Below are 25,123 nucleotides of genomic sequence, written 5' to 3' on the forward strand. Positions count from 1 at the left end.
ACAATTGTAACATGCAATCTCTGAAAATTACAGGCTGGTGAGACACATGAGTCGTCATGGCCTGATGTCCATGGAACCCCAGTAGGTGGCCGGCCACATGCATCCTCTGCAATCTTTCGAGTCTTTGGTTTTTTCCTCGTCTTACACCATGCGTGCATGCATGTCCAAACTGTGTATACATGTGTCGTGATGCTAATTTGGCCCCTGCAGCATGTGAATCTCTCCCTCATCTTTTGATGCATCCACGCGCATAATAATCACTCGAGTAAGTCCTTCACATCACACCCTCAAGTCTTTACATTTAGCCACACTCATGTTCATTTTATCACCGGATAATGGTCGGTCGAAATGTTAACTGAACTTGTATTTTTTTTTCAGAGCTCTTGTCTTGAGCTGCAATGCCTGCAAAAGGTCACTGCATGTTTGTTTTACTGGGCAAGTTTTTGTCGCTGCAAGAGAATCTAGTTGTTTAATTTCCGCAATATTTTACCCTACACCGTATAGTGCAATGTTGATACTTACGAGGACAAGAGATCATAAGGCGGGACGAAGTTCTTCAGTTTCATATATAATTTGCCGCTCGATCTCAGCCGTACCTGTAGCTCACCAACTTAATTTGCTGCTGCTTCTTTATCCGTAGCTACGTTAATTTGCAAAAAGAAAAAAGAAAAAAAAGAATCAGAGGGGAATATATATTGGAGATTTGTTTCCAAGCAGGCGTGAGATCGAGTTTGCAGGAGCTCGTCTCGTGATACTCTTAATTTGCCAATTTAATCTATACCTTTTCTAGTTTTGTCTCTAATATAATAAGCTGTGGCCAATGGCTGCAATGTTGATGATTGAATCGAATTTGTTTTGCTTGTATTATACAGTATTAACTAACTAAAAGCCTGTACCTGATCATGAAAATGAAGTAACAGCTAGTGCTGCACTGCAGCTCAACTGTCAACAGAACAGAGATAGCTACTAGCTTCACCATTTACTCGATCATACCGAACTAGTACTGTACTTAGCAGTAAGATTTTTTGGTCATGCATGCATGAATGTGACGAAACGTGTCGTGAGTTTACTGGGTAGCCGACAGTGATTGCCCGCCCCACCTGCTTCAAATTTCTTACTCGCATCACACGCACATGCTCATGCTCCATTTGGTTTGACCGTCGTCGTCAGCACTAAGCTACTAGTAACCAGAGAGAGGGGGAGGGTTAGCTTTAGAGATGGCAATGGATCGGATTGAGATTGGATGGAGTAAAATCATGTTTGATCTAAAATCCGATAGTTTAAATCTAATTTGAGCTCGAAGTGATAAACGGGTGAAATTTGAGATCTGAACCTGCACCTATCGGGTGCCCGTCGAGTTGAAGAGCTTGCTGACCAGAGAGGTCAAATATGGCGATGATGAGGCGGCAGGGAGGTCGAGTGGGGTGACAGGGCGGTGGGGAGGCCGGGTGGGGTGACGACGGGGTGACTGGGCGGGGCATCGAGGAGGTCGAGTAGGGCGGTGGCGGAGCGACCAGGTGAGCCAGTGGGGAGGCTGGGCGGGGTGATAGGTTGGGGCAGTAGCAGAGAGGCCGAGCATCGGGAGGCCACATGGGGAGACCGAAGGGTGAGCGTGTGACAGTGTGAGTTGGGTTGGTTGATGGGTGAGTTAGGCTGGCCTAGGGCTGGAATTTTGGGCTACTTGTAGTTACTCAGGGGTGAAACTAAAAACTTTAATCCGATTTGATCTATTTTAGGTACTCGATCTGTTTAGACATATAGACGGAAATCTAGATCTAAATATAGACCCATCCGTATAAAATCCACAGATACACAAACCCATAAATCCAACTACCATCCCTAGCTAGCTTGGCAAATATTCCAAGTCCCAGATCACCGTCACCTTCGACAATGTAGCGACTTCATTTCATTTTAACTTTTAATTGCAACTAATTAATGCCCTGGCTAGTACTAACAAATATTATTCTTCCCTACTTGTGTTGCCAACTTAATTAATTATATAATCCGCGAGGACGAAATAATTGGCATTAATTCAGATATCGATCGTGGATCAGTAGTGTCCATGGTTTGTTTAATTTGTACACGATTGGCCTCTTGCCACCATTACATCACAAATAAAACCAATGCATATGCAAATCTATCTATAACTTAATCTTAACGAATAGAAACTTCATATCCATAGTTAACCGGGACCACGCTCACTTTGCTTTAAGATTCGTGTGATTCCGTTTTCGAGGGCAGTGCGAAAACGGATGTAGATTTGGGTTGATCCAAATTTAACTCCATACTCCATAGTGGTTGATCCAAATTTAACTCCAAAGAGATTGATTTGGGTTTCATTTAGCATAGCTTCAGATCTAAGGTTTTACATAACTGGTCAAACCTAATTAAAAAAATTTGGATATGAAACTATAGGTAGATTAAGGATATTTGATTGAGATATCTTATTTCTATTTTAAACTAAAAAAATTATTGATTATATAAACTTTAAATTTTAGAACTAAAGCCGTACCAAACAAACGTTGATTGCCGATGTAATTGATCATGTCGTGAAATTGATTTGGTCGACCAACCATACCTGTTTCTACTTTCCAGGTGCCAACACTATACATGGTTCAATATGGAAAGCAGACAATGTAATAAGATGGAAAATAATTGTCTCACCATTGCAAAATTCGTTGTAGTCTAGCTGGTTAGGATACTCGGCTCTCACCCGAGAGACCCGGGTTCGAGTCCCGGCAACGGAATTCCTTTTTGCGTTTTTTCTTTTTCAGCTTTATTTATATCACGAAGCTCCTCGTGATCTGGGCCCGTCCATCTTTGCTTCTCTTTTTTTTTCCTCGTAATTTTGCAACATGCATGCTCAAATATCTCACCTGTGACATCAACGGGGATCAACCGATAGATAAACAGTAGCAATTATACTAAGATCCATCCAGTACTAGAATAGATTCAGCAAATTAAATCATCTATTGAGGAGACAGTGACGATAATCGATCATTGGTAGCTACATAAAATTACGGTTGATCAATTTATGTTGGCCTTTCGGATGTCAACACCTTTGGCCTGACACGAACGAACGCCATCGCAGCAATGGCACGGAGCTTGGTCAACGCTAAAAGTTTGCAAACCACCACCAGTCACAAATCTCTCGTAGAAAGTTAGCCTCCTACCTAGGATGCAAGTTTCATTTTTTCTTACTGAAAAACTCACTCTTTTTAACTAAAAATACACATTTTTATCTAATTGCTAGTTCATTTTTTCCTTGAATTTAGAGGCCAAATTGAACTGTGGTGGTGACCAAACTACCCGTCAATTGATCTGCTGTACAAAAGCACCGCATGGATGAATACAATGCTTACATGGCAATTTTCCGGCACACAATGATGCCTTCATGTGCGTTTTCCGATCAACTGATGAAACACTTTACGTGCATTATTTGATAATCTAATTGTGTTTTGCTACGATCTACATGAATAGCTTGTACAACGATGACTGCCACGTAATGTATTTTTAACATACTCTCCTAATTCTGAAGGGTTTGATTGGTTGACTTTATGAGAATAATTTAGATAGCTTATAAAAAAACGTATTTATTTGTTTGTATAAACTGTTCTAGCTTGGGTCGATGGATGCAAGTAGATCTACTTGTTAATGTTACAAAATCATCTTCTTACGAGCAACTGATTACAATCTCAACTCATGCGGCTTCAGATTCAATCAACTAAATAAAAAATTCAACTCAATCTATTCATACAGTACACCAACTAAACACTATACTTTTCGACAAATATAACTTCACTCAGTTTATTTCTCCTCAATCTGCATACACAGATACATATGAACAAAATCCATATGGACAACTAATCACACACTAAATAGATGATTTAGAGATACGCAAAATGATTTTTCATGAAAAATACTTTCGAGTGGCTATAATTTTGAAAAAATGATTTGTCATAATTCCACGTCAACTATGAAGACGGAACGCCCAATACCGGTGGCAAAATCGTAACAAGACTGAAGCATAGATATTCCCGTGAGAAAAGAAAATAGCCTCACAAGACATAATAAAGCGCGAAAAAAGAAACCTTGCTTCCATCCCCCACCCAACTAATCCTCTTCATCCCACTCCACGGGCGGCGGCGATCAACTAATCGGACCCTCTCCGGCGACCACGCCTCCCTTTCCACCGCCACCTCGCTTCCTCGTCTCGTCGGTAAGGAACTCTAACCCCAGCCAGCCGGGACGGCTGCGCCTTACGTTCCTCCGCAGGATCTTTTCTTTGTTGGAATGAGCGATCGATCCCCAAACCTTTAATTCTTATCGGGACGGACACTCCAATTCGTCCAGTTTGTTGCGGGGTCGTTTGGAGCACTAGCTGTATCCAGAATTGTTGGGGCTCAGACTGAACCCCCCGATCTCCTTCCCCTGGCTTCTTGTTCTGGAGGGAGGTGACAATTCGATCTATCAATCTTGTTATCCGGACTGATGCCGATGCTTCATCTGCGTTTCACTTCTCGGTAGGAATGATTGTTCGATTGGTGCAATGGATCGGTGGATCGATCCGTCGGTTACATTTCTCCAATCTTATTTTTGGGCAGAATCGTCTTGTTCTGATAGGGAGATGACTTTTCCCTGCGTCCGTTGAGTGGGAAGAAGAGAAAATAAATAATTTTAAGTTTTCTTCCTGTGAATTGTGATCACCGCACTTGATATGGTTGAGATGTGCCGTCACCGTAAGAAAGATAATAAATTACTTGATACTCTGAAAAATTAATTTACCTGTTTTTACGAGGCACGATGTTTGCAATGCGTTGTGTTGTTGGCATGCTGTTGTCGTCTTGTTCGTATTCCATTGTTTAAGCTACTGATTCGTTGATCTCAATCGGCCATTTGCTTGTCCTGCAGGAGTAATGGCTCTGTCTTCACCTCAACGGATTGCTCTCATCGTCTCTTTCTTTGGCCTTCTGGCGTTCGTACTTGGTGTCATCGCAGAAAATAAAAAGGTTGGGCCTTTTCCCTGATATGAGCACTTATCATTATGCTTTTTCTTGAAAGTGATGCTTAATTCAGTACACATTTAGCCGGATTTCCACTATTGAATTGTGAGCAAATCATCTTAGGAGCCTTTTCAAACAATTCCTGCAATTTTCTGGTCCAGATATCAGAACCGTATCATATCTAGTTTACTTGGAATTGTAGGCAAGCATTGTGAAGTTATGGCACAGCTGAAACTTCTGCTCACTGTCCTCTATCCTTCAACTAGTATTGTTACCTGTGTTATGTTTATCAAACACTGTTGTAAATTTTATTTTGTCTTTGTTGCAGCCTCCTTACGGAACTCCTATCCAAGGGAAGGATGCTATCGTCTGCAAGTTCCCAAATGACCCAACTATTGCCATGGGAAGCCTGTCCCTTGTGGCACTTGTATTAGCTGCTATTGTAGGGCATGTTGCTATCTTTCATCCGTACTCGGGCCAGTCGGTTCCTCGCGGAGCATTGTTTCAAAGCACCAGCTTGTCTGTGTTCTTCGTTGTTGCTGAGTAAGTATCCTTTCAGCTGTATGGCTAATGATATTGAGCTACAAATTGACCCATCCAAGTTTTGCACTCCAGAATTGTCTTGCTTGTGCCCTGAAATCTTTTCATTGTGTTCTGTTCGATGTATTGCTGCTAAGCAGTGCTAACGATGTGGAATTGCACATCTAGAAGGCTATGGAGACTAAATCTTGCACTGTATTTTAACACTGATAATGGAGAATTGTGATGCTTTATCTATCAATGCTTTATTTTAATTAGCACCATTGTTATGAATTTTTGAACCACTACGCTATGCATCATGCTGTCTCGTGCTCTTAATTTCTCCCATCATGATAATCAAGATGCACATTGCTGATTCTGTTCACTGTTTGTGAAATCAGGCTTGTTTCAGCCCTGGCTTTTGCAATGTTGATCTGGGCAACGGTCACAGAGAGCCTTCACCGCACCAATAACATCCACCATGACATGGATTACCAGTGCCCTACTGCAAAGACCGGTCTATTTGGTGGCGCTGCTTTCCTTGCCCTTGACGCCTCTCTCTTCTGGCTTGTTTGCCAGATGCTGGCCCTCAATGCAAGGGCTGACTATCTAGATGAGGATGACAACAAGGGTGAATATGGCCAAGTTTTAGCTGCCGAAGTCGATGGCTTGAAGGTCTGAGCCCATGAGGCCATACTCTTCAGGGTTTTATGATTAGTGTCACTTGGCTATATTATGTCGTCAGCAAAGTTGCTTTAGCTCTCTTAATTTGTATATACTTACACCGGTTGCAAAGTGCGTATGTAAGGCCGTTGCTCATTCAGCATTTTCAGATTTAGGTGTCAATAAACTTCATTCTTAATACAATTGGTTTGCTACTTCCCCAAGTGAAGTTAATCTAACTTATTATCATTGTGGTACTGCTCTGTTTTATGCCGTGATTGTAATTCTGAAAGCCTGTTCCAAATATCAGAGTACCCGAATCTAAGGGACACGATGTGGGAGCAGCTGAATTTCAGTATATTCTGTGCGCAGCAAACAAAATTTCAGCATAAGTGTCGGTGACGTGGGAATCAAGGGTCCTCGAGTCCCGAGGCCAGGACAGCAGAGTGTCACGTGACGTCCTCCCTCGGGGACTATCTTCCCGAGGTTTGAGAAAATCAAGTTCCGGGAAAGGGCGCTCGGGGCCATGAACAGTGGTCCCTGAGTACCTGAGTTCCTCGAGGACCCGAGCAGACATAGTTCCGGAAGAAGGCGTTCGCGGTTATGAACAATGGTCCCTGAGTACCCGAGTTCCCCGAGGATCCGAGAAGGTCAAGTTCCGGGAGAGGGCGCTCAGGGCCATGAACAGTGGTCTCCGAGTACCCGAGTTCCCCGAAAACCCGAGAATGCAGTTTCGAGAGAGGGCGCTCAGGGCCATGAATAGTGGTCCCCGAGTACCTGAGTTCCCTGAGGACTGAGAAAAGACATATCCGAGAGAGGGCGCTCGGGGCTATGAACAGTAGTCCCCGAGGACCTGAGAAGTCCCTCGCCGGTGGACCCCACAAGAGCTCAGCGGTGATGTGTCAATTGGTAAAAGGCCCGATGCTGCATTTAAGAGGGAGCGTGGCATGTCACTTCCAACCACTCCCCCCACGCCTGCTGTCAGTCCCTGCCACTGTCTGGCAGTGAGGCGTGGGGACATTTAATGTGGCGGGTCCCATTGCGCGTCATCCGACGCGCCTTGGGATATCGTCGCGAGGCTCGAGGCATATCGTCTGCCGCCCTGCTGTGTCAGACCTGCTCTGACCGGGCGGGCACGCGGGGTTGCTCGGTGGCTGCCCGGTGGTCCCCCTGCTACACCCGCTAAAAAGCGACATGATGACGATAGGACCAGACGGGGGCGTATTTTCAACCCCCCATAACATCAGGTTGCAGTCCATGATAGTTGCTTTCCATTTGTGGCGCCTTGGGACCCATGCCCTCCTTTCTGGGCACGTCAAGCCTCCTCGACGGTATAAAATGAGGGGGTGCACCCCGACGAGAAGGACGGAAGCTTTGAAGGTTGGAGAAGACAGAGACAAGTTCAAGAGGTTCAACGAACGACAGACAGAACTCACGAAGCTCTAGACTTCGACAGAAATCTTTGTAACACAAGAGATCCAGATAAAGACATTCCCAGAGTATTTATAGCATACAAACAGGAGTAGGGTATTACGCTTTGTGCGGCCCGAACCTGTCTAAAATCCATCGTGCATTTACTTCGCTAGCATCCGATCATCCATCCCGCCTGCATCTCATTTACTCTCATTAATTCACGTACGAGGTAGATTCAGAATTATCCCCGACCAAATCTCAAAGGGGTCCCTCCGGATCTTCGCTTGAGGAGTTCATCCTCCGACAATAAGAGATCTGCCATCTCAGGTCAGAATCATTTACTAAAAAAAATGAAATGATACATATTAAACTACATACACTATAATAATTTATAGAACAGGAGCATAGCATTGTTATTTTACATACACTGTAAAACCACGGCTCATAGCCCATCATGTTCAGAATATACAATATGAGCTCGTTTAGCAAGCAAAAGACATTTCGAGTAGAGGATTCCCAGTTGTGTGCGTCCTGCGGTCTTCGATTGGCCACTCATCCCCATAAAAAAAAAGATTGGCCACTAATCGTAACCTGGCCCCAAAACCTTTTTGGTTGAGAACCAAGCTCATGGAACCTCCAAATTTGGATCAGGAGCCTATGCCATTGCTTTGACCATCAATCTGTGATTTTATACTAAGGTCACATCCGTCAGCTGAGACGGCGTCTGCTCAGTTGCTCTCAAATCAGGTAAACAATGGAGGCTACCATGCGCACAGTACCAGTGTTCTACCTCCTATCATGAACAGTGAATGAGCCATACCCATACTGCACCAAGAGAAATATAACAGTTTGGATGTAAGTGCCATAATACTCCATCCCTTTCTTTTTATAGGGCATATTAGGATTTGAAAAAAGTCTCTAAAAGTATTATTGATCATTAATTTCTCTTGCAATATATTATCAGTTGTTACAGAATCAATATCGTATTAAAACATCCGTGACATACGAATCTACTGATATAACTTTTGTATACTAAACATACACATAATTTGACTAAATGTTGGTAAAAAATTACCAAGTTTGACTTTTCAAAACATAAGGGAGGGAGTATGTAACAAAGTAAGAGTAACATGTTTCTTTGTCCATAGTCAGATAAAGTATTTTTGTTGGATGTGCAAGGTCCAACAAAAAAGAAAATCTCAGATGATTTCTTATGTTCTTTCTTTCTCACGATTAATGGCATGAATGATACAGCATTTGAGAATTTACTACTGGATTTGGATGCCATGAGAACAAAGGACAAATCTGAATGTCTCAAAGGGGAAAAACTGAAAAGGATCAATCTGATGATCTGGAAGAAACTGGCAAGAAAATACAGCAAAATTAAAACCAGTAGATCTCTGAATAATGATAATTTATCTAAGTAAAGTCCTCATCAAATTCAAACAAGGTTGGCACGATTCTTTTATCGTCATCTTATTACTAGTACCTTTATTATTGTTTTATCATCATCTTTTTAGTTGGATCTTGTGAGTTTCATCTCTAGCCTACCCCAACTTGCTTGGAACAAAGGCTTTGTTGTTGTTGTTGGCACGATTCTAGCTTACTGCAATCAGAGAGGCTTTAAAGGATGATCTGGAATTTAGTGGAATTTGCAATACTAAGACCAAAATGCTTATGATGGGTGTAAGCAAATCCAGTCCTTCTGTCTGACGTGATGGAGGGTTCAGCATGATGATATGTAGATGGTTCAAAATACTAAGGAGCAACGACATGCTAAGTCACGCACTGATTGTACACAACCCTAACACTACATATCAAGTTGAATCCATTTTGAGATGTTTTTTTTTCAGGGGATCGAGATGTTTTCTTCTTTTTGTTAAGTTATGAGCACAAAACCATCTCAAAACTAAACTTTCTACAAAAGTTTTCAAAGAACTAGACAAATTTTGGTGAGGCTATCACAAAACTACACTCTATAGGTACTCCTGTTTGCAATGGCAACTGACTAGATCAATGTAGCAAATCCTGTGGAGTCACTGCAATTGTGTCGTACATGTGCGACTGGATAGTCAGATGCTATTAAATTGAACGGGAGCACCTAAAAAGTGTAGTTTAGTGATAGCCTTGCCAATCTTTGTGTAATTTCTTGAAAACTTTTCTAAGAAATGTAGTTTTGGCACTTGCAGTTACACATTTTTTTCGCTCCAAATATACCACTAATGTTGAACAGAAAGAAGGATAGTTAAGCTATTTTAAATGGACACATATATGGATTACACCATGTTCTGTCAGGTTAGCTCTAACATAAAAGAAAATAATTTTAGTGAAAACATGTGTGTTTACCTGGCTTCTAAGTGTTTATTTTCATTTGTTTGTTTGACTATCTGCGAAAGAATGCAGCAAGATGATCCATACCTATTACCTGCTCGCTCCTAAGCAAGCTGTCTACTTGTCCTTCTCCTCTTTTGATGCTTTTCTAAGACTTAATATGACACCTCCACTAAGACAGGTAGTAACAATTGCAAGGGAAGCCTCTGTTGGTAGATGATAGCCTGCCAGAAGTGGAAACCCATGATTAAATGAGATGAAAAGAAGCACTAAAAAACTAGCAATGTCACTGTGTATGCTGCTAATGTTGACATCAAAACATATGGTGAATGCAATGAATATGAATGTAAGAAAATAAGAGTTAGATAATGTTTCTAATTGCTCACCAAAAAAATCAGAGATCATCTTTGTCCCTATGAAGCCCAAAACGATACCAATAGCAGGCTGCAGAGAAAATTGGCAATAGCAGTAAGTAGTTCGGGTAGATAATAGAGCAATATATCGATATGTTCACCATTGATCATTCACAATTGCACATAGATGTGCAGGAGGTTCAAAAGTTGGCAACAATAATCCAATACCACCAATTACTACTAATATGGACCTAATTTTCCACAGTACGTGATAACGGAATGATTTGTTTGTTTTAAAGAAAGATAACTACAAAAACGAACACAAATAATGCATAGCTACTATCTAAGTTTCAATAAAAAGGTAAATAACCCATGAAACCTTGAAAGAGCAAGTTGATATTTACCTGTAGATACTCCAACTCAGCCATGCTTTCAGAAATGAGCACGTATAGTGACCTCAAACCTACAGGATAATAGTTCCATCAAGTTAACTCTCGACTGTGTTTTAGAAGCGCACAAAATTGTGCCATACACAAGATTCAGACCAAACTGACAGCGAATCCGTCACTATGGCATAGATATTTCTTGTAAAATTTTTAAATTTGTAAATGCTAATATTTTGACGCTATGAAAAGAAAAAACAAAAATATAGAACAGTTACCAGAAATAGCAAAAATATTTGATGATAGTATTATAAGCGGATCCCTCGTGACACCAAAAACTGCTGGTATTGAGTCAATCTGTTGATCAGAAATGTTAGTCCCTACACTTGGGTCATAAAATAGAAAAAGAAACACTGTACAAGAAATAGCTTGGAAAGGAACCTACAGCAAAAGCAATATCACTCAGCTCAATCACGGCCAAAGTCAAGAGCAATGGTGTGGCCTGCAGATATTAATTAAAACAAGTACCACATCTTCAGGAACAGATATAATTTATGAAGATAGAATAATTTCTTCAAATGGTCCACTTATCTATGTGTCGGTATTGTTGTTAACAGAAGCTTAAACATGAATGCAAAAATAGTAACACATGAATGGATAAATTTTTCATATTCTAGGACATATACAAGTTTAGTGTATACCAGTAATAAGTAATCCTGTCTACTAACAAGCTCATGCTATATCAGCTCTCATAAATGACCCAGCTTAAACTGGATAACACTTACTTTCCATAAACCATCTTGATTTGTGAAAAACCGATCATCGTCATAATAATCTGACAACAGAAACAGAGGAATGAGTTCAACCACACAAGCAAACGAGTGAATACTAACTCCTAAAAATAAGCGGTTCAGTTCTAACATATGTGATTCAAGAATTTCAGAGAGGATCTAGTCATTATGGCTAGAGTAAATTTCACAAAACCCCTGGTTTTGCGGTCCAAGTTTCACAAAACCTCAGGTTCTTAGGCATGTGTCACTTAATCCCGGGTTTTACGGTACACTTGTTTCATAAAACCCCACCCGAACTAAAAAAATGAAATAAGTGACGCTTTAGTCCTTTTTCACGAGCTAATGACATGGCCAAACAGTACACACTAGACAAGGCCGGTCCTGACCTTTCGGAGAACCTGGGCAAGATATAAGTTGAGGCCCTATATTCCATTTTATTTTTACCACAAAGTTAATGTTCTGTGCATCACAAGCACAGGAAAATTACATATAATTCTTTAAACATATCACCTTTAGAAAATAAAAAAAAAATATTGTAGAGTTGAATCAACTAAAAGAAAATCTTACAAATCATTGTGAACACGTAAAATGCCCTAATCCCCTTCCATTGAACCCTCTGTCAACTAGTTAATCCTAATCGAGATCTTTAGCCAAAAGAAATCAAATTTAAAGTTACAATAAAGGTGCTGAGGTCTAATTTCTAGTTCCGATGTTACTTTGCAATGGTATTTAACAGTGAAGCAAAGAAGGAAAAATCAAGAAAAACATACCGTGCACAAAATGCTTGTATGCGGAGTTTTCAAACAAATTTGTTGCAAATTAGTGGAATTAGAGACATGTTGGCTCTTTGTCGTGGCAGCAAAGAGCGACCCCTTTTTGTTTTTGAGGCGGGCAAAGAGCTACCTTGGGAGACCATGAGAAACGAGAGGAGTGGCGGCTGCATTGTTCCGTGAGAAGAAGAGCTAAGCTCCGATGCGACACTTCATGGTTACCGGTGAAATAAGAGGAAGGAACGCGAGTTAATGTAGCCTAGGCCCTTATAATCCAAGTTAATGATGTACACTAATGGTTTGAGATTCTGAAATTACGAAGTTGGGCTTACTAGGCTGGCAGATGGCCCAAATACAAGCTATCACTTGTAGTATGCGTATATGGGCTTGGGGCCCTGGATTTCGGGGGGCTAGGGCAGTCGCCCCTACTGCCCTACCCTAGGGTTGAGCCTAACGCTAGACATTGCAAGCCCCCATCATTGCCTCTCTTGTTTTCCCCTGCCATTGCCTCCCTCGCTTACCCCTCTGTTCGCACATGCCGTCACCTCTCTCTCCAGCAGAGAAGACCCCTCTTGATTTTGTTGGTTGAGGGAGGATTGTAAGCCTCCTTAAATTGTATGAGACAATTATTTTGCATTCTTTGCAATCTTGATACTTGCAATTATTGTCATTCATTTGAGCCTCACATAGCTGAAAAGCTCCCAAGCACTTGAAGCGAATAAAGCTAGCAGCTTTATTCGCTTCAAGTGCTTGGGAGTGTTGCAATCCTCAATGGAGCATTGCGGCACGGGCGAAGACAGTGGCTGCCAGGTCGGCAACGGCGAGCGTGACCACCACACTGTAGAAACGGTTCTTGGGCAGCAGGCAGCTTCCAAAGCTCGTAGGTTGTGGCCGGCCAAACCAGCAAAGCACCCGCACATCATCTCACATGAGGATCTTGGCTAGAGCCGGGATGGCCATAAGTCCGCGCTATTGGCACACTTGTTGACCTCGACCGACGGTGCCAAGGCTCATGACGGCGTGCCCACGCCCAACGAAGAGCGCACCAATGTGCTGTCTACCATGAGCCTCACACGTGCATCGTCCCCATCAAGGCTGATATTCACTAGCACCCTCACTGTCGCTCCTCCCCCCACCTTTGCATGCTACATCAGCACATCCGTGGTGCCGGACTCTAGCAGGCAGCAGCTACCTCAGGACGGGGACAATGGACGACGAGAGGGGCCATGGCAAGGGAGACAGTTGGGGACGATGGCTCCTGCACTGCCCCTGGGACCAATCTGAATCATCAATCAGTTTTGGCCACGCCAGCAACTTACATGGAAAGGACTAGCCACCACATAGGTCTGTAGTTGGGATCCACATGTCATATTTCAATCAATTTGATAGGGATGGGGTTTTATGAAACAAGTGTACCAAAAAAACCCGGGGTTAAGTGACACATGCCAAAGAACCTGCGTATTGTGAAACTTGAACCACAAAACCTGGGGTTTTATGAAATTTACTCTAATGGCTATAATCTGGAGTGCACAGTGGAGCACACAAATATCCTAAATAGCAGGAAGGTAAGGAAAACTAAAAATCATTGAATAAAGTCAATTACCAGTGACAGGAATGAACTTTTGGCATGCTTTCACAATGAAGTTATCGGATAGATCGGATTCATCTTCTTCTTCAGCAAATAGCTGTCATAATGTTAAGACAGCGAGTATTAGCACCCATAAGCATAGCTTACTAAATCTCTTGAAGTAACTTAGAGATGAATTGTATGACAATCTCGAAGAGCCTTTCCAAAATCCAAATAAGTGGCAAAAAATGATGATTGAAAACTTGACTATGTAAGCACAAGGTTGAACTGTAAGTCTGTAACAATATAGCTGGAACAAAATAACCCTCCCCCCCCCCCCCCCCCCAAAAAAAAAAGAAGCATGTCATTATAACATTAGCTACTGACTGATGGAAGGAATATACGGAGAGTTTATGACAATATAGTATGATGATCCACATTGGTTGAAAAAATTGTCAAATGACACAACTTTGCTATTTAACAGGAAATGAACAAGTAGGTTCCTCTTAAGTGGAATAATAAGTAATGAAATATGAACTTACCAATCTCATGAATGAAGTTAATAATGCACACTAGCTACTACTATGCTAATCCTAAACATGGCAAAATAACTAAGCTTACTAAAATGGGAATGAAAGTAAAGCATGGCCCATCTTTCATCATGAAAGGAAACAGTTTTACCTTGTAAGAAGTGAATAACAAGATCAAAGCCAACAGTAAGTTCACCGCCTCAAATCTCTATACAAATGAACAAATGATACCAGTTAATAAAATAGGATAAATGAAAAGCATAACCAATGGTGGCATGAGATAACAATCAACCTGAATGCTTGCTACTCCTAGGATGATCATCACAGCACGAAAGATCACTGCTCCAGCAATACCATAAGAAAGTACTCGATTCTTGTTTCAGATATAAAAAATGATGAGAAAAGGCACAAAGTAGAACTGAACTTTAACTGTCACAATAGCTATTGAGCTATACCTGGTATTCCTTTGGCACTTTGAAATACTTGAAAACCAGTACAAAAACAAAGAGATTGTCCACTGATAAACTCTGCTCCAATAAATATCTGTTACACAACAGCACAAGGTTGCATTGTTATATCTTGAATTTAAGGAATGAAGTTGTCACGATTAATCATATTAAATGAAAATATGAGGTAAGGATGAAATGATGCATCTTCAAACATACAAACTAATAGTGTTTACAAGAAAGTATTTTTGGATTATGGAACTAGTAAGATGTATGATAAAATCAGAAGTTAGGCCCTTCTAAGGAAGAAATTAAATATATTCAAACAATGCAAGTAAGCAAACTAACTTGCACAAAACAACGGAGAATCCGTTCAAAAATGACCTGAAGCTAAAGCCAATATGCAGTGTTGCGTGCTTCTAAAATCTCAAATGGGCTCTTAATCATATATGATCCGGAAAATCCTAATGCAGAAGGAGTCAAACTTATAACAGTTTTCCAAAACAGTATATCAAGATACATGCATAACACACACCCAGCAAAATACTCCGATGCCTTTTCAGCTCCATCCCTCAAGGCGATGCTAACTCCAAAAAGCACTGCTGCGAGAACCTGCACAGCCGAATTTCTTAACTCCATGTACAGAACTAACTCTGAGCTGTATCAGAAAAATCATAGATAGAAACTCACCACCAGTGTAACTCTTCTAATGGCCGAACCTTTGCCAGTCACGCTGGACTCCGGAACAGGCTTTGTTCCCTTGTTGGTTTGACCGTGCGGGGTGGAGTTTGTTGTCTCCATTTCTGCATACATAGCCATGGTTACCCATCTGAGGAAGCTCATGAAAAAAACTACAAATAGCTAACGCTGGTCACTGTAACATCAGAAATAGCTCATTACAAATTGTGTGCAACTCATTGCAGATACATGAGACATTCGCATTTTGAAGAATCTGAGTTCATCAAAACTTTAAATGTTCACGAGTTATCAAGCGTTTCTAATGTTCCAACCAAACTAAGCGCCCCTGGCTCACCGGAGCTGAGGTCTAGGCGGTCCTCCTGGTCGGTCCCCCTGGCGCGACTCCGCTTCCTCCCTCGCCGCCCGCCTTCCCCTTCTGCAGGGCGGCGCGATGAGGTGGTGACGATGGCCGCGAGAGGCCGCCACGGCAGCGGCGGCGATGGCGAAAGCGCCACGCGCGCACGACGCAGCCACGGGGCCGAGAGCTGCGGGAGGAATCGCGTGGCGGTTGAAGCGGCCACGGCGGAAGCCATCGCCGGCGACGAGGTCGGTCGGGGAGGAACGACGGGTGGAGCGGGGAAGCGTACGGCCTCGAGCTCAACTCAGCCACAGCCCACAGCGGGTGGTTAGGGAGCGGGCGAAACGGAGCGCACGCCTGCATCCGAGATCTGTAACCCGTTAACGAACCCGAACCGGAGAAGCCTCTACTAGACTACTACTGGCTGGCCCCTAGCCTTCTACGATTGGATCCGAGATCCGTAACCCGTTAACGAACCCGAAGCCGAGAAGCCTCTATTACTAGTTGGCACCTAGCCTTCTCCGCTTCTCGGGTCGAGGGTTTCTTCCTTGCGCCGCGGCTACCTCTCGACGCCGATCCTGCCGATTTCCCGGTCGATTCGAGGTGAGTTTCCACCGATTGATGCCGCGCGAGACGCCAATTTCGGAAATTTCCGCTGATTTTTCGTTTATTTCGTTGTGGTTATGCTAGCTTGTGATTTTTAAGGGTGAGCGAGATGGGCGGCGGGGAACCCGGGCCGGGGGAAGGGGAAGAGACTGGCAGCGGTGCCGGGGCGAGCACGGCTGCGGCGGTGCCGTTGAGGGATATAAGGCGGTACAAGTGCGACTTTTGCGACGTTGTTAGGTCCAAGAAGAGTTTGATCCGCGTCCATGTCCTCGAGCACCATGAGGTAGTGCTGCTGCTCATGGCACCATCGCTTGGTTTAGACTTCAGATGTGTCATGTGCCTGCTCGTTGTTCTTGGGATAATGCTTGTGTGCTGTAGGATGAAGTGGATGGTTTGGAGGATTACCATGAAGGTGGCGGATGCGGTGTGGCGCACAAAGATGTTAGTCATGGTTGCAAAGAGTGTGGCATGAGGTTTAAGAAGCCGGCCCATCTGAAGCAACATATGCAGAGTCATTCACTTGAGGTATCTGCCTTAAGTTGAATTTTAGTATACGCTCAGTGAATTACCAGCTTGTAATGTTCAACTGTTTGCTTGTCCGATGAATATTTTGTGCACGAAAATCGAAAAGACAAAATACGAGCTACATGTTCTTTAGGGGTGGTGGCTAGAGCCCTGATTATGTGGATGATTAATAGTTTCCATTTGACTCTGTCTCGTTGGCCTGTACTTCAATCCCTAAATTATGTTGGTTTTTGCAGTCTATTTCTTCAGATATGGATGTGTGAAGCATTGGATCCCAATGAACTCCAAAATGCAAGAAGGCTTTTGAATGGACTAGTACCAGGATGGGGAGACCCACCTGAGAAGCTCCTTCAAGAATGCCTCGTTCACGCCCTTCTTCAGGTTTTCTCATCTGTTGCGAACTGCTTGCTGTTTGTTCCTTCTGTTGCCATCACATGTGATATGTTAAAGGATGCTTGCATATCTGTTTTGTACTATCACCACTTGATGTCTAAGTATCAAATAAACAGTAAACCAAATAGTTTTAGCGGTGCACCGAGAAACACAATTCCTTGTGCTGTTGAGCATATATATATGCTGGACTTTAGTAATGCATTTATTGAAATGATCAGCTCATGATGTTCTTTAGTGGAAAGATATATTCCATGCAAGAAGCAAAGTAACTCTCATTTGATGGTGAGTTATGCGGATAAACAGTAGATGCCATTTGGCTCTGTTTTTGGTGGGATTGCGTGCAATGGCTTGATTTGCTGATTTTTACAGATTACTTACTGAGATTTGAATGCGTGGAGCATTGGATCCCAAAGAACTCCAAAATGCGATGAGGCCTTGAATGGACTAGTATCAGGATGGGGAGACTGTCCTGAGAAGCTCCATCAAGAGTGCCTCATAAACACGCTTCTTCAGGTTTGCTTGTTCATTTCAACCTGCTCATTCCAAGACTTCCCTTTTGTGCCTGCTGTTGTTATTTACGTGTGCTTTATATTTGTACTCGCTAAATATTTTCAAGCTACTGAAGGATCGCGTCATAGCATGCCCTGCTGTGGTACTGTTTGCGGTGCAATTACATTATTTCTAGTAAACTTTGCTTTGGATACAACTATTTTGATGTATATCTTTTAAAAAATATTGCAGAGGCCCTTTGCCTGCCATGTAGATGGTTGCCCTTTCAGATATAGCAGGAAGGACCATTTGAACAGACATTTACTTACTCATCAAGGAGAACTATTTGCGTGCCCTATTGAAGGATGCAACCGTAAGTTCAGTATCAAAGGTAATATGCAGAGACATGTTCAGGAAATTCATAAAGATGGTTCTCCTTGTGAAAGCAAGAAAGAATTCACTTGTCCGGAGGTTAACTGTGGGAAGACATTCAAATATGCTTCCAAGTTAAAGAAGCACGAGGAATCACATGGTGAGAAACTCACTTTTCCACCATTCCCATATTTCTGGTACTGTATTTAAGTAGCGCACTTAGCAACAGTGTAAGCCCAATCAATTTTTTAGAGTTTATTTATGTTACTAGGAAGTAGGAAGTTCTGATCTATGTCATCCTCTGAGCCAACTTTACCGATATGAATTCATTGTAATCTCTAGCAAAATTTTCTTCTATCTATTAGGATTTTTTTATCTCTTCAGCCTCAATGTGTGTTTTTCTTCTATTCTGCATGCTCTGTATGATATTGCTTATTTTTCCATGGGCACTTCAAAGTTGCTGCTGAATTCTGTATTGTGATAAAGTTTCGGTACTTGTGGCGCAGTCAAGCTGGTCTACTCAGAAGTTATCTGCTGCGAACCAGGCTGCATGAAAACTTTTACAAACGTGGAATACCTCAAGGCACATAATCAATCATGTCATCATCATGTTCAGTGTGATGTCTGTGGCACTAAACAGCTAAAGAAGAATTTCAAGCGCCATCATCGAATGCATGAAGGTTCCTGTGTTACTGAAAGGGTTAAATGCCACTTTGAGGATTGCAAATGTTCATTTTCAAAGGTGTGATGTGCAATCTTACAATGTTTGCTTCTTTTGTGGATTCTTCTCCTCAATATATTGAAAAATTGTTTTGTTTTTCATTCTTGGTCACTTGAACTGCAGAAATCCAATCTGGACAAGCATGTTAAGGCCATCCATGAGCAGTGCCGACCTTTTGTGTGCCAATTCTCTGGGTGTGGCAAGAAGTTTTCGTACAAGCATGTAAGGGACAATCATGAGAAATCTAGTGCTCATGTGTACATTGAGGTAACACAAATAACCATCCTTATAACAAACAGTTTGCTTTTCCGTCAGAAGCGCTACTTGGGCGGGGATGTTTACGCCTTCCCGTCAATTTGTTTGCAGGGTGATTTTGTTGTGGCTGATGAGCAACGACGACGTCCAGCAGGAGGGCGGAAGAGGAAACCCGTATCTGTTGAGAGTTTGATGAGAAAAAGGGTGGCAGTCGCTCCTGATGATGCGCCTGCTCAAGATGATGCAACTGGGTATTTGAGATGGCTTCTCTCTGGTTGATACGTCCTGAACCGGGAGGGAGAGGAGAGATGCAAGATATCTTTGGACCCTCAAGCACATTTTTATAGTTCCCGCGATTACTTTTTGCATGTACAGGAGACGGAAAGCAAAATATTACATGTATGTATGGTGGGGATCACTATCTTCAATATAGAGGCAGCCAATATGCCGTGGTCGTTAGATGTTGGCATGCAAAAGTGGATGCTCGTGATCATTAATCTAGTGTCTTGACATGCAACAGTGGATGCTTCACGGCTACAGGAAATTTGATTATATGTGATTAAGTTGATCAACCTTTGATAATATGCTAGACAATCAACTTTATGACATTATCAATTTTCCCGGATTGACGGCTGTTTCAGATTGCGAGGGTTCCAGATCTAGTATGTTCTTGCTTGTAGTAGGAATAAGAACAAGCAATCTGCAACTCATTTGGCCTTGCCACAAGCCAGAACAACGTCATTCTATCTTGCAAACACACCCATAGCAAACAGTTCACAATATACTTTATCGCATATAATCAAATTTCCTGAGAACAAAATCACCCTGCAATGGCAATACCTCAGAACAGCGTCGTTATGATTTGCGAGTGTTTCTACTACACTCTGAACCACCAATGGCGATTCAGCATCACTCACCTCAAAACCAAGCTCATGAGCATGACAATACCTCAGAACAGCGTCGTTATGATTTACGAGTGTTTCTACTACATGTATCCCAAACTGAGAACAAATTGCAGCAGCACAAATGTGAAAAAAAAAGGAGCTTTTAACCCAAGCCGCAGCTGAGTTGCAACATCGATCAAGAACTCAGAGTGAGTGAGACGAGCGCAAAAGAACCTCGAGGGATCACTTCTCCGCCGCCGCCGGTGCTGCCGCCTCTGCCTCCGCGGGCGGCTTGTCGGCCTGCGCCATGGCCTCCTGTCGCGCGCGGAGCACGGCGAGGACGTTGACGGCGGGCATCTGGAGGCATCCGAGGAGGTACTGGTAGGACTGCGCCCTGGTGGGCATGGCCTCGAGCTTCGCGAAGTCGTCGGGCCCGTAGAGCCGGCCCTCGTAGACGGCGCCGGTGAAGTCGTTGAGCTGCAGCTTCCACTCCTTTTGAAAGTCGCGGTACGGCTTGAGCGCCGGCGGGATCTCGTCGGACCGCACGAACAGCCACGCGTTCATGCCCCGCGCGCAGGGGCGGAGCGCCTCCCACCGCGTCCCCGCCACCGCCGCCGCCATGTCGGAGTTCTTCGTCACCAGCAGCCGCGCCGTCGGGGGGAGCGACGCGCGGATGCTGCGCAGCTGCGCCACCGTCAGGCCGTGGCACCAGATGCCCGCCAGGAGCTGGCACCCGTCCAGCTCGCGACGGAGCGCCTCCTGCCTCACCAGCTCTGCCGCCCCGCGGATCGACGGGAGCAGGGACGCGGCGGAGCTGCGCACGGATGTCATCGGCCTCGGCGGCGGCGGCGAGGGTTCTGGAATGCGAGCGTGCGCGTCTTCTTTTTTTTTCCCCTCCTGCTCGGACCGGTTATGGGTCGCGGGCTTTGTACTGCCTCCATTTAGCGGGCCGGGCCGGATTATTTGAAGCCCGTTAGTTGCGCTGATGGGCTTTGGAGACGAAAGCCTATTAGCAATTTGGTCTGTTTCCTTGGGTGGGCTGGAATACTGCATAGGCTCCCTTTGGTTCACAGGAATTCCAAGGGAAAAAACGTAGGAATCAACAATCCTATGGGGTGGGTATTGTAGCACCATTTGATTCGTAGGAATCGATGAAAGGAAAATCATGGGAAAATTTTCCTATCCTTCCACTTTTACAAGAAAACCACGGAAAAAGTGCATGTTTAAAGAATCCACTCGAAGCTCTTTTTTCTCTTCTCGATACGTAGGATCAAGGTAGATTGAGCATTGTTACTGCTAATCCAAGGCTCTCTGTTGGTCCATTACCGATATACTAAGATTAACAAACGTGATTTATCATTCACATCCACATACCTCATCCAAACAACTTTTTCAAAAAAAAATCATGTGTTTTTCAATCATCTGTTTTGCATATATATTCCTATCATATTCTTGTATTTTTCTATTCCTATGTTTTTATAGAAAGAAGTTCACTTTACCCCTCTTGAACTATTGATCTAGTTTGAAAGACCACCCGCAATCAGGATACCAGAAATAGAACCTCCTCATGTTTGGAAACCGGGTGTGAAACCTCCCAGAGCTAAATCTAAGGTAGTTTTCGTCTGACATAGTGCATAAATCCCTGTTTCGAATCCACGCTGGCCCGAATGGAATCCATATTGGAGAGGAGAGACGAGAGGAGGGCATGGAGGAGTGTGGATGGGGACGAGGAGGAGAGTGCGAATGGGAGGAGCGCGTTGAGGAGCAGCGGCGAGCGCATCGAGGAGGACCGGAAAGGTGTAGGTGAGGAGTGGGGAGGTGAGCGTCATGGCGGTAAGGAAGAAGGAGAGCTTAAAGGTCGGCGGGAGGGCCAAGTGGCGAAGGATGTGGAGCGGCAGCAGCATCGCGGGTAGCAGCACAACAAGCAGGTGCCGTGTGGTGAGGAGGTGGCTCACAAGGCGAGTGCCGAGCGCGTCTGTGAGGCTAAAGAGTGGCGTGGCAACGGCGGTCGAGAGCCGAAGGATGATCTCGGGCGTCATGCTGCCCCCTGGGCGAGGGCAAGGACGATGGCCACATGTTTCAAGGGGTTTATTCGTGCGCGGGCGCACTTTTTGCATGGTCTTCTCCTACACGAGGGTGTGTTTCCAACCCCATTTTCTCCTGTCGCTATCGCCTGCCACACTCTTGGTGGTGCCATGTACCAGCATGAGGTGAGTTTGTTTGGGCGTTACGGTGCTAGGGAGTGAGTGGTGCGTTCGAGTGGCGATCACCAAAGTAGCTTAGTGGCGGGCAGCGCGCTGCGTCGCGATCTTGTAACGGTGGGAGGAGATCATCGCTGGGCCGCATAGCGGGCTGATGCCAGATCAGCGACCCGATGGGGTCCGCTCTGGGGGGTTTCAAATCCATTCTGCGATGTGGATTCCATTTGGGCATTTGAAACGAAAACCACCTTAGATTCAGCTATGCGGTGTCCCACATCCGGTTTCCAAACATTAGGGAGGTTCTATTTCTGGTATCCCGATAGCGGGTAGTCTTTCAAATTGGAAGGGGGTAAAGTGGACTTTTTCCCCTTTTTAGGGCCATGAGTTCCAAAAGAGGCCTTATTGTACAGACCTTTCAAAAGCCCAAAACATTTCGTGTTCGATCTGGGTTGGGCTTAATATACTAACGGGCCTGCAGCTGGTGTTGGATCCATTTATCTGTACACATCCTAAAGCACTAACTAATCTATTCTATTTATTCGATACTCCTTGATTAACAAACAGCAAAACTAATCTATTCCTTGATTAACAAACACTCAAACAGCCGAACTAATGTTTAAACTCACCAAAGTGTTGTCGAACAGTCGAAGAAGCCCAATAGGCAATAACCCAATACGATGTAAATGAATGGGCACTACTAATCCTCAAGTAGTCGACTGGGTTGTCGGTTGTTGGGGCAATTGGGCTACCGGCTGATCACACACTTGAATAACTGTAGCTACGCCCCTGATCACAGACAGGTTCTAATAATATATCGTCATTTCAGACGGACCGTCCGATTTGGCCATTTCATCTCTGATCAAAATTAACCTAGTGTCACTTACCTCTGTACACATACAGTTACATCATTGACAATCTAGCCATGATCACTGATCAGATCTCTCTACTAATGAACAGCTTATAGCACATAATCTATCTAGTATTATCGTACTAGTTAAGCTATCTAGTATTATCGTACTAGTTAAGCTATACTACAACTGGCAGCTAGCTGATACTCAGCAGAAAGAATCATCATCTGATCACCAATCGAGACATTAAATAATACACAAGCCGGTTCGACTTAATTATATCTGCCATGCATCTGACTCTGATTTGCATGTATTATTATATATGAATTGTGTAGCTTGGTTGAGCAGGTTGATGGATGCCTAGCTCTAGATTACTACAACCGATTATTTTTGCCGGAATTTATGGAGTAATAAATTTATGACATTACATATGATTAAGGTCAGCCAATACACAACACAAGACTTAGAAGTCATGCTGTTTAAAAAAGTAGAGAATACTAAAAGATAAGTGCATGTGTACTGTTCACATGTTACTCTGTCCACAGAGTAGAAAAGATTATCTCCATCAAACAACTTTAATTATATATAGGACTACTTTTAAAATGAAATAAACTGATCCTTCGAGTACACATAATACAATTAAGGAATCAATCACACCAGCATATATAAATTAACAATGCCATTAGGACTGGGCTAATATATATAGTACTTGCTGTACGACATACATACCCATTTGTTTAATTTGTACTCTTCCATGATGCATGTCATGCAATATTAATAGATTGTTAGATTATTACTATCCCATTGGGAATTAACGTAAGCAGTGACGCAATTCAGGGCTGCGAAAAATAGTAATATATTTCCTTTCGGAGGAAGAATATTGCCAAAAAGGAGAGAGAGAGTGACCCACCACATGGAAGAAAACAAGGACAGCTCTTATCCTTAAAAAATCCAAATAGGGTATTATCCATGTTCTTATCATCGCAAGGGATATACAAATTATCAATTTGTTTTACAAGATGGTACCAGATGGTCGTTTGTCGGTGATCTAATAGATGATTAGTTGTTCTTTGAATTAATATTTGTAGGGGGTCCTTTCTAGGAAGGAATAATGAAGGGACAGACTTGGGGGTATCAACAGACTACTTCTGGCGTAGTTATGATTTGTTCCATGTTTCAGAATATCTGTGGTTTATCTTTATTAATTGGTGTATATGTTTAAACCAATGGTAGCCTCATACTGTACCCTGTAGCTCAAAATATATAAGAAAATCAATCTGAAGATGTGAATTACTAGGCATAATAAAACTAAAAAAATACGTACAAGGCTATGATCGAGCTATTTTCTTTTTAGGGTTTTTTTTTTGGAAAAGCATGACTTATACGCAAGAAAATACATTCTGCCTCTCACAGTGCTAACGGTCAGTTAAGCATGTTCTCACTGAGTCGGTCTGGGTTCGAGGCTCGGCATACTCTTAATAAAATCTCAGAGGACATCCTCACCTCCGGTGCTCATTTAAATAAAAACAAGGTCAATATGCCTATGTTGCGAAAAGAATTTACTATAATAACAAAAGCAGCCTCGCAAAGATGTCACACAACTCCTCGATAGTCTTATACTCATTTCTCTGTCAACTAGATCTTATATATATGTTGCTTAATTCCATTGTAAAGTTGATGTCAACTTGTGTCGCAATTGGTGTCCTTGATATTATAAACACCTTCAGAGGCACACGGAAACAATTAAGCAACAGATCAAAGGAAGCCATGCATGGGATTGGTTCTAGTTCTACCATACCATGCATGCACCCATGTTGCAGCATCGAGATCATGAGACGGAGTGAATCGATGAACTGGCGGCAGTGCTCAAATCTCAATGCACCCGCGATTCAAGAAGGAATCTGTTAAGTAATCTAGTACGTATCTAGTGGGCGTCAAAAGTGCACCTTCACGTGACGGATTCCTTAGGGTTTTCGCCTCCTTTTCGTCGACAGCAGCCGTTGGTTTGATCTTTGAACTTCATA

General features: G+C 43.2%; 4 protein-coding genes and 1 non-coding gene across 9 annotated transcripts; 3 read left to right on the forward strand and 2 right to left on the reverse strand.

Annotated features, from left to right (window-relative positions):
• Positions 1-2,674: 2,674 nt before the first annotated feature.
• Positions 2,675-2,747, forward strand: TRNAE-CUC (transfer RNA glutamic acid (anticodon CUC)). The gene has a single exon. It is a non-coding gene; the product is annotated as a tRNA-Glu (tRNA).
• A 1,312-nt stretch (positions 2,748-4,059) lies between these two features.
• LOC133928328 (uncharacterized) lies at positions 4,060-6,442 on the forward strand. The gene is made up of 4 exons (XM_062374605.1): positions 4,060-4,219; positions 4,912-5,009; positions 5,332-5,546; positions 5,924-6,442. Exons 2-4 carry the CDS (start codon positions 4,917-4,919, stop codon positions 6,201-6,203), a joined length of 588 nt encoding a protein of 195 aa, XP_062230589.1. The 5' UTR covers positions 4,060-4,219; positions 4,912-4,916; the 3' UTR covers positions 6,204-6,442.
• A 1,515-nt stretch (positions 6,443-7,957) lies between these two features.
• Positions 7,958-16,153, reverse strand: LOC133928330 (thylakoid membrane protein TERC, chloroplastic-like). 2 transcript variants are annotated; one of them, XM_062374611.1, is made up of 14 exons: positions 15,803-16,153; positions 15,460-15,572; positions 15,305-15,381; positions 14,779-14,866; positions 14,616-14,696; positions 14,475-14,531; positions 13,830-13,911; positions 11,451-11,500; positions 11,111-11,167; positions 10,944-11,022; positions 10,687-10,745; positions 10,316-10,373; positions 10,024-10,153; positions 7,958-8,423 (listed from the first exon to the last, which is right to left on the reverse strand). In XM_062374611.1, the coding sequence occupies exons 1-13, from the start codon at positions 16,038-16,040 to the stop codon at positions 10,047-10,049; spliced, it is 1,146 nt and encodes a 381-aa protein (XP_062230595.1). In that variant the 5' UTR covers positions 16,041-16,153; the 3' UTR covers positions 7,958-8,423; positions 10,024-10,046. The 2 variants fall into 2 exon arrangements, with proteins under 2 accessions (XP_062230595.1, XP_062230594.1); XM_062374610.1 differs by having other exon boundaries at positions 10,017-10,153; positions 15,803-16,151.
• Positions 16,154-16,277: 124 nt separating this feature from the next.
• Positions 16,278-19,748, forward strand: LOC133928329 (transcription factor IIIA-like). 4 transcript variants are annotated; one of them, XM_062374609.1, is made up of 7 exons: positions 16,278-16,408; positions 16,511-16,694; positions 16,790-16,936; positions 18,071-18,350; positions 18,697-18,932; positions 19,035-19,178; positions 19,278-19,748. In XM_062374609.1, the coding sequence occupies exons 2-7, from the start codon at positions 16,521-16,523 to the stop codon at positions 19,443-19,445; spliced, it is 1,149 nt and encodes a 382-aa protein (XP_062230593.1). In that variant the 5' UTR covers positions 16,278-16,408; positions 16,511-16,520; the 3' UTR covers positions 19,446-19,748. The 4 variants fall into 4 exon arrangements, with proteins under 4 accessions (XP_062230593.1, XP_062230590.1, XP_062230592.1 ...); XM_062374606.1 differs by having other exon boundaries at positions 16,287-16,408; positions 16,496-16,694; XM_062374608.1 differs by lacking the exons at positions 16,511-16,694; positions 16,790-16,936 and adding an exon at positions 17,173-17,317 and having other exon boundaries at positions 16,341-16,408.
• Positions 19,749-19,929: 181 nt separating this feature from the next.
• Positions 19,930-21,118, reverse strand: LOC133928331 (large ribosomal subunit protein uL10c-like). Its single transcript, XM_062374612.1, has one exon. The coding sequence runs from the start codon at positions 21,101-21,103 to the stop codon at positions 20,294-20,296; it is 810 nt and encodes a 269-aa protein (XP_062230596.1). The 5' UTR covers positions 21,104-21,118; the 3' UTR covers positions 19,930-20,293.
• Positions 21,119-25,123: the final 4,005 nt, after the last annotated feature.

This window comes from Phragmites australis, chromosome 9 (genome assembly GCF_958298935.1).
Source record: "Phragmites australis chromosome 9, lpPhrAust1.1, whole genome shotgun sequence".
Classification (NCBI taxonomy): Eukaryota; Viridiplantae; Streptophyta; class Magnoliopsida; order Poales; family Poaceae; genus Phragmites; species Phragmites australis.

Excerpts from the sequence above, each read along its gene's own strand:
- LOC133928328 (XM_062374605.1), top strand. The coding sequence starts at position 4,917 with ATGGCTCTGTCTTCACCTCAACGGATTGCTCTCATCGTCTCTTTCTTT. Across the intron at positions 5,010-5,331 it reads TCATCGCAGAAAATAAAAAG|CCTCCTTACGGAACTCCTAT; the intron begins GTTGGGCCTTTT and ends TCTTTGTTGCAG. Across the intron at positions 5,547-5,923 it reads GTGTTCTTCGTTGTTGCTGA|GCTTGTTTCAGCCCTGGCTT; the intron begins GTAAGTATCCTT and ends TTGTGAAATCAG.
- LOC133928330 (XM_062374611.1), bottom strand. The coding sequence starts at position 16,040 with ATGGCTTCCGCCGTGGCCGCTTCAACCGCCACGCGATTCCTCCCGCAG. Across the intron at positions 14,532-14,615 it reads TAGGAGTAGCAAGCATTCAG|AGATTTGAGGCGGTGAACTT; the intron begins GTTGATTGTTAT and ends TCATTTGTATAG. Across the intron at positions 10,374-10,686 it reads CTGAGTTGGAGTATCTACAG|CCTGCTATTGGTATCGTTTT; the intron begins GTAAATATCAAC and ends TTTTCTCTGCAG.
- LOC133928329 (XM_062374609.1), top strand. The coding sequence starts at position 16,521 with ATGGGCGGCGGGGAACCCGGGCCGGGGGAAGGGGAAGAGACTGGCAGC. Across the intron at positions 16,695-16,789 it reads ATGTCCTCGAGCACCATGAG|GATGAAGTGGATGGTTTGGA; the intron begins GTAGTGCTGCTG and ends TGTGTGCTGTAG. Across the intron at positions 18,351-18,696 it reads GAAGCACGAGGAATCACATG|TCAAGCTGGTCTACTCAGAA; the intron begins GTGAGAAACTCA and ends CTTGTGGCGCAG.
- LOC133928331 (XM_062374612.1), bottom strand. The coding sequence starts at position 21,103 with ATGCAGTATTCCAGCCCACCCAAGGAAACAGACCAAATTGCTAATAGG.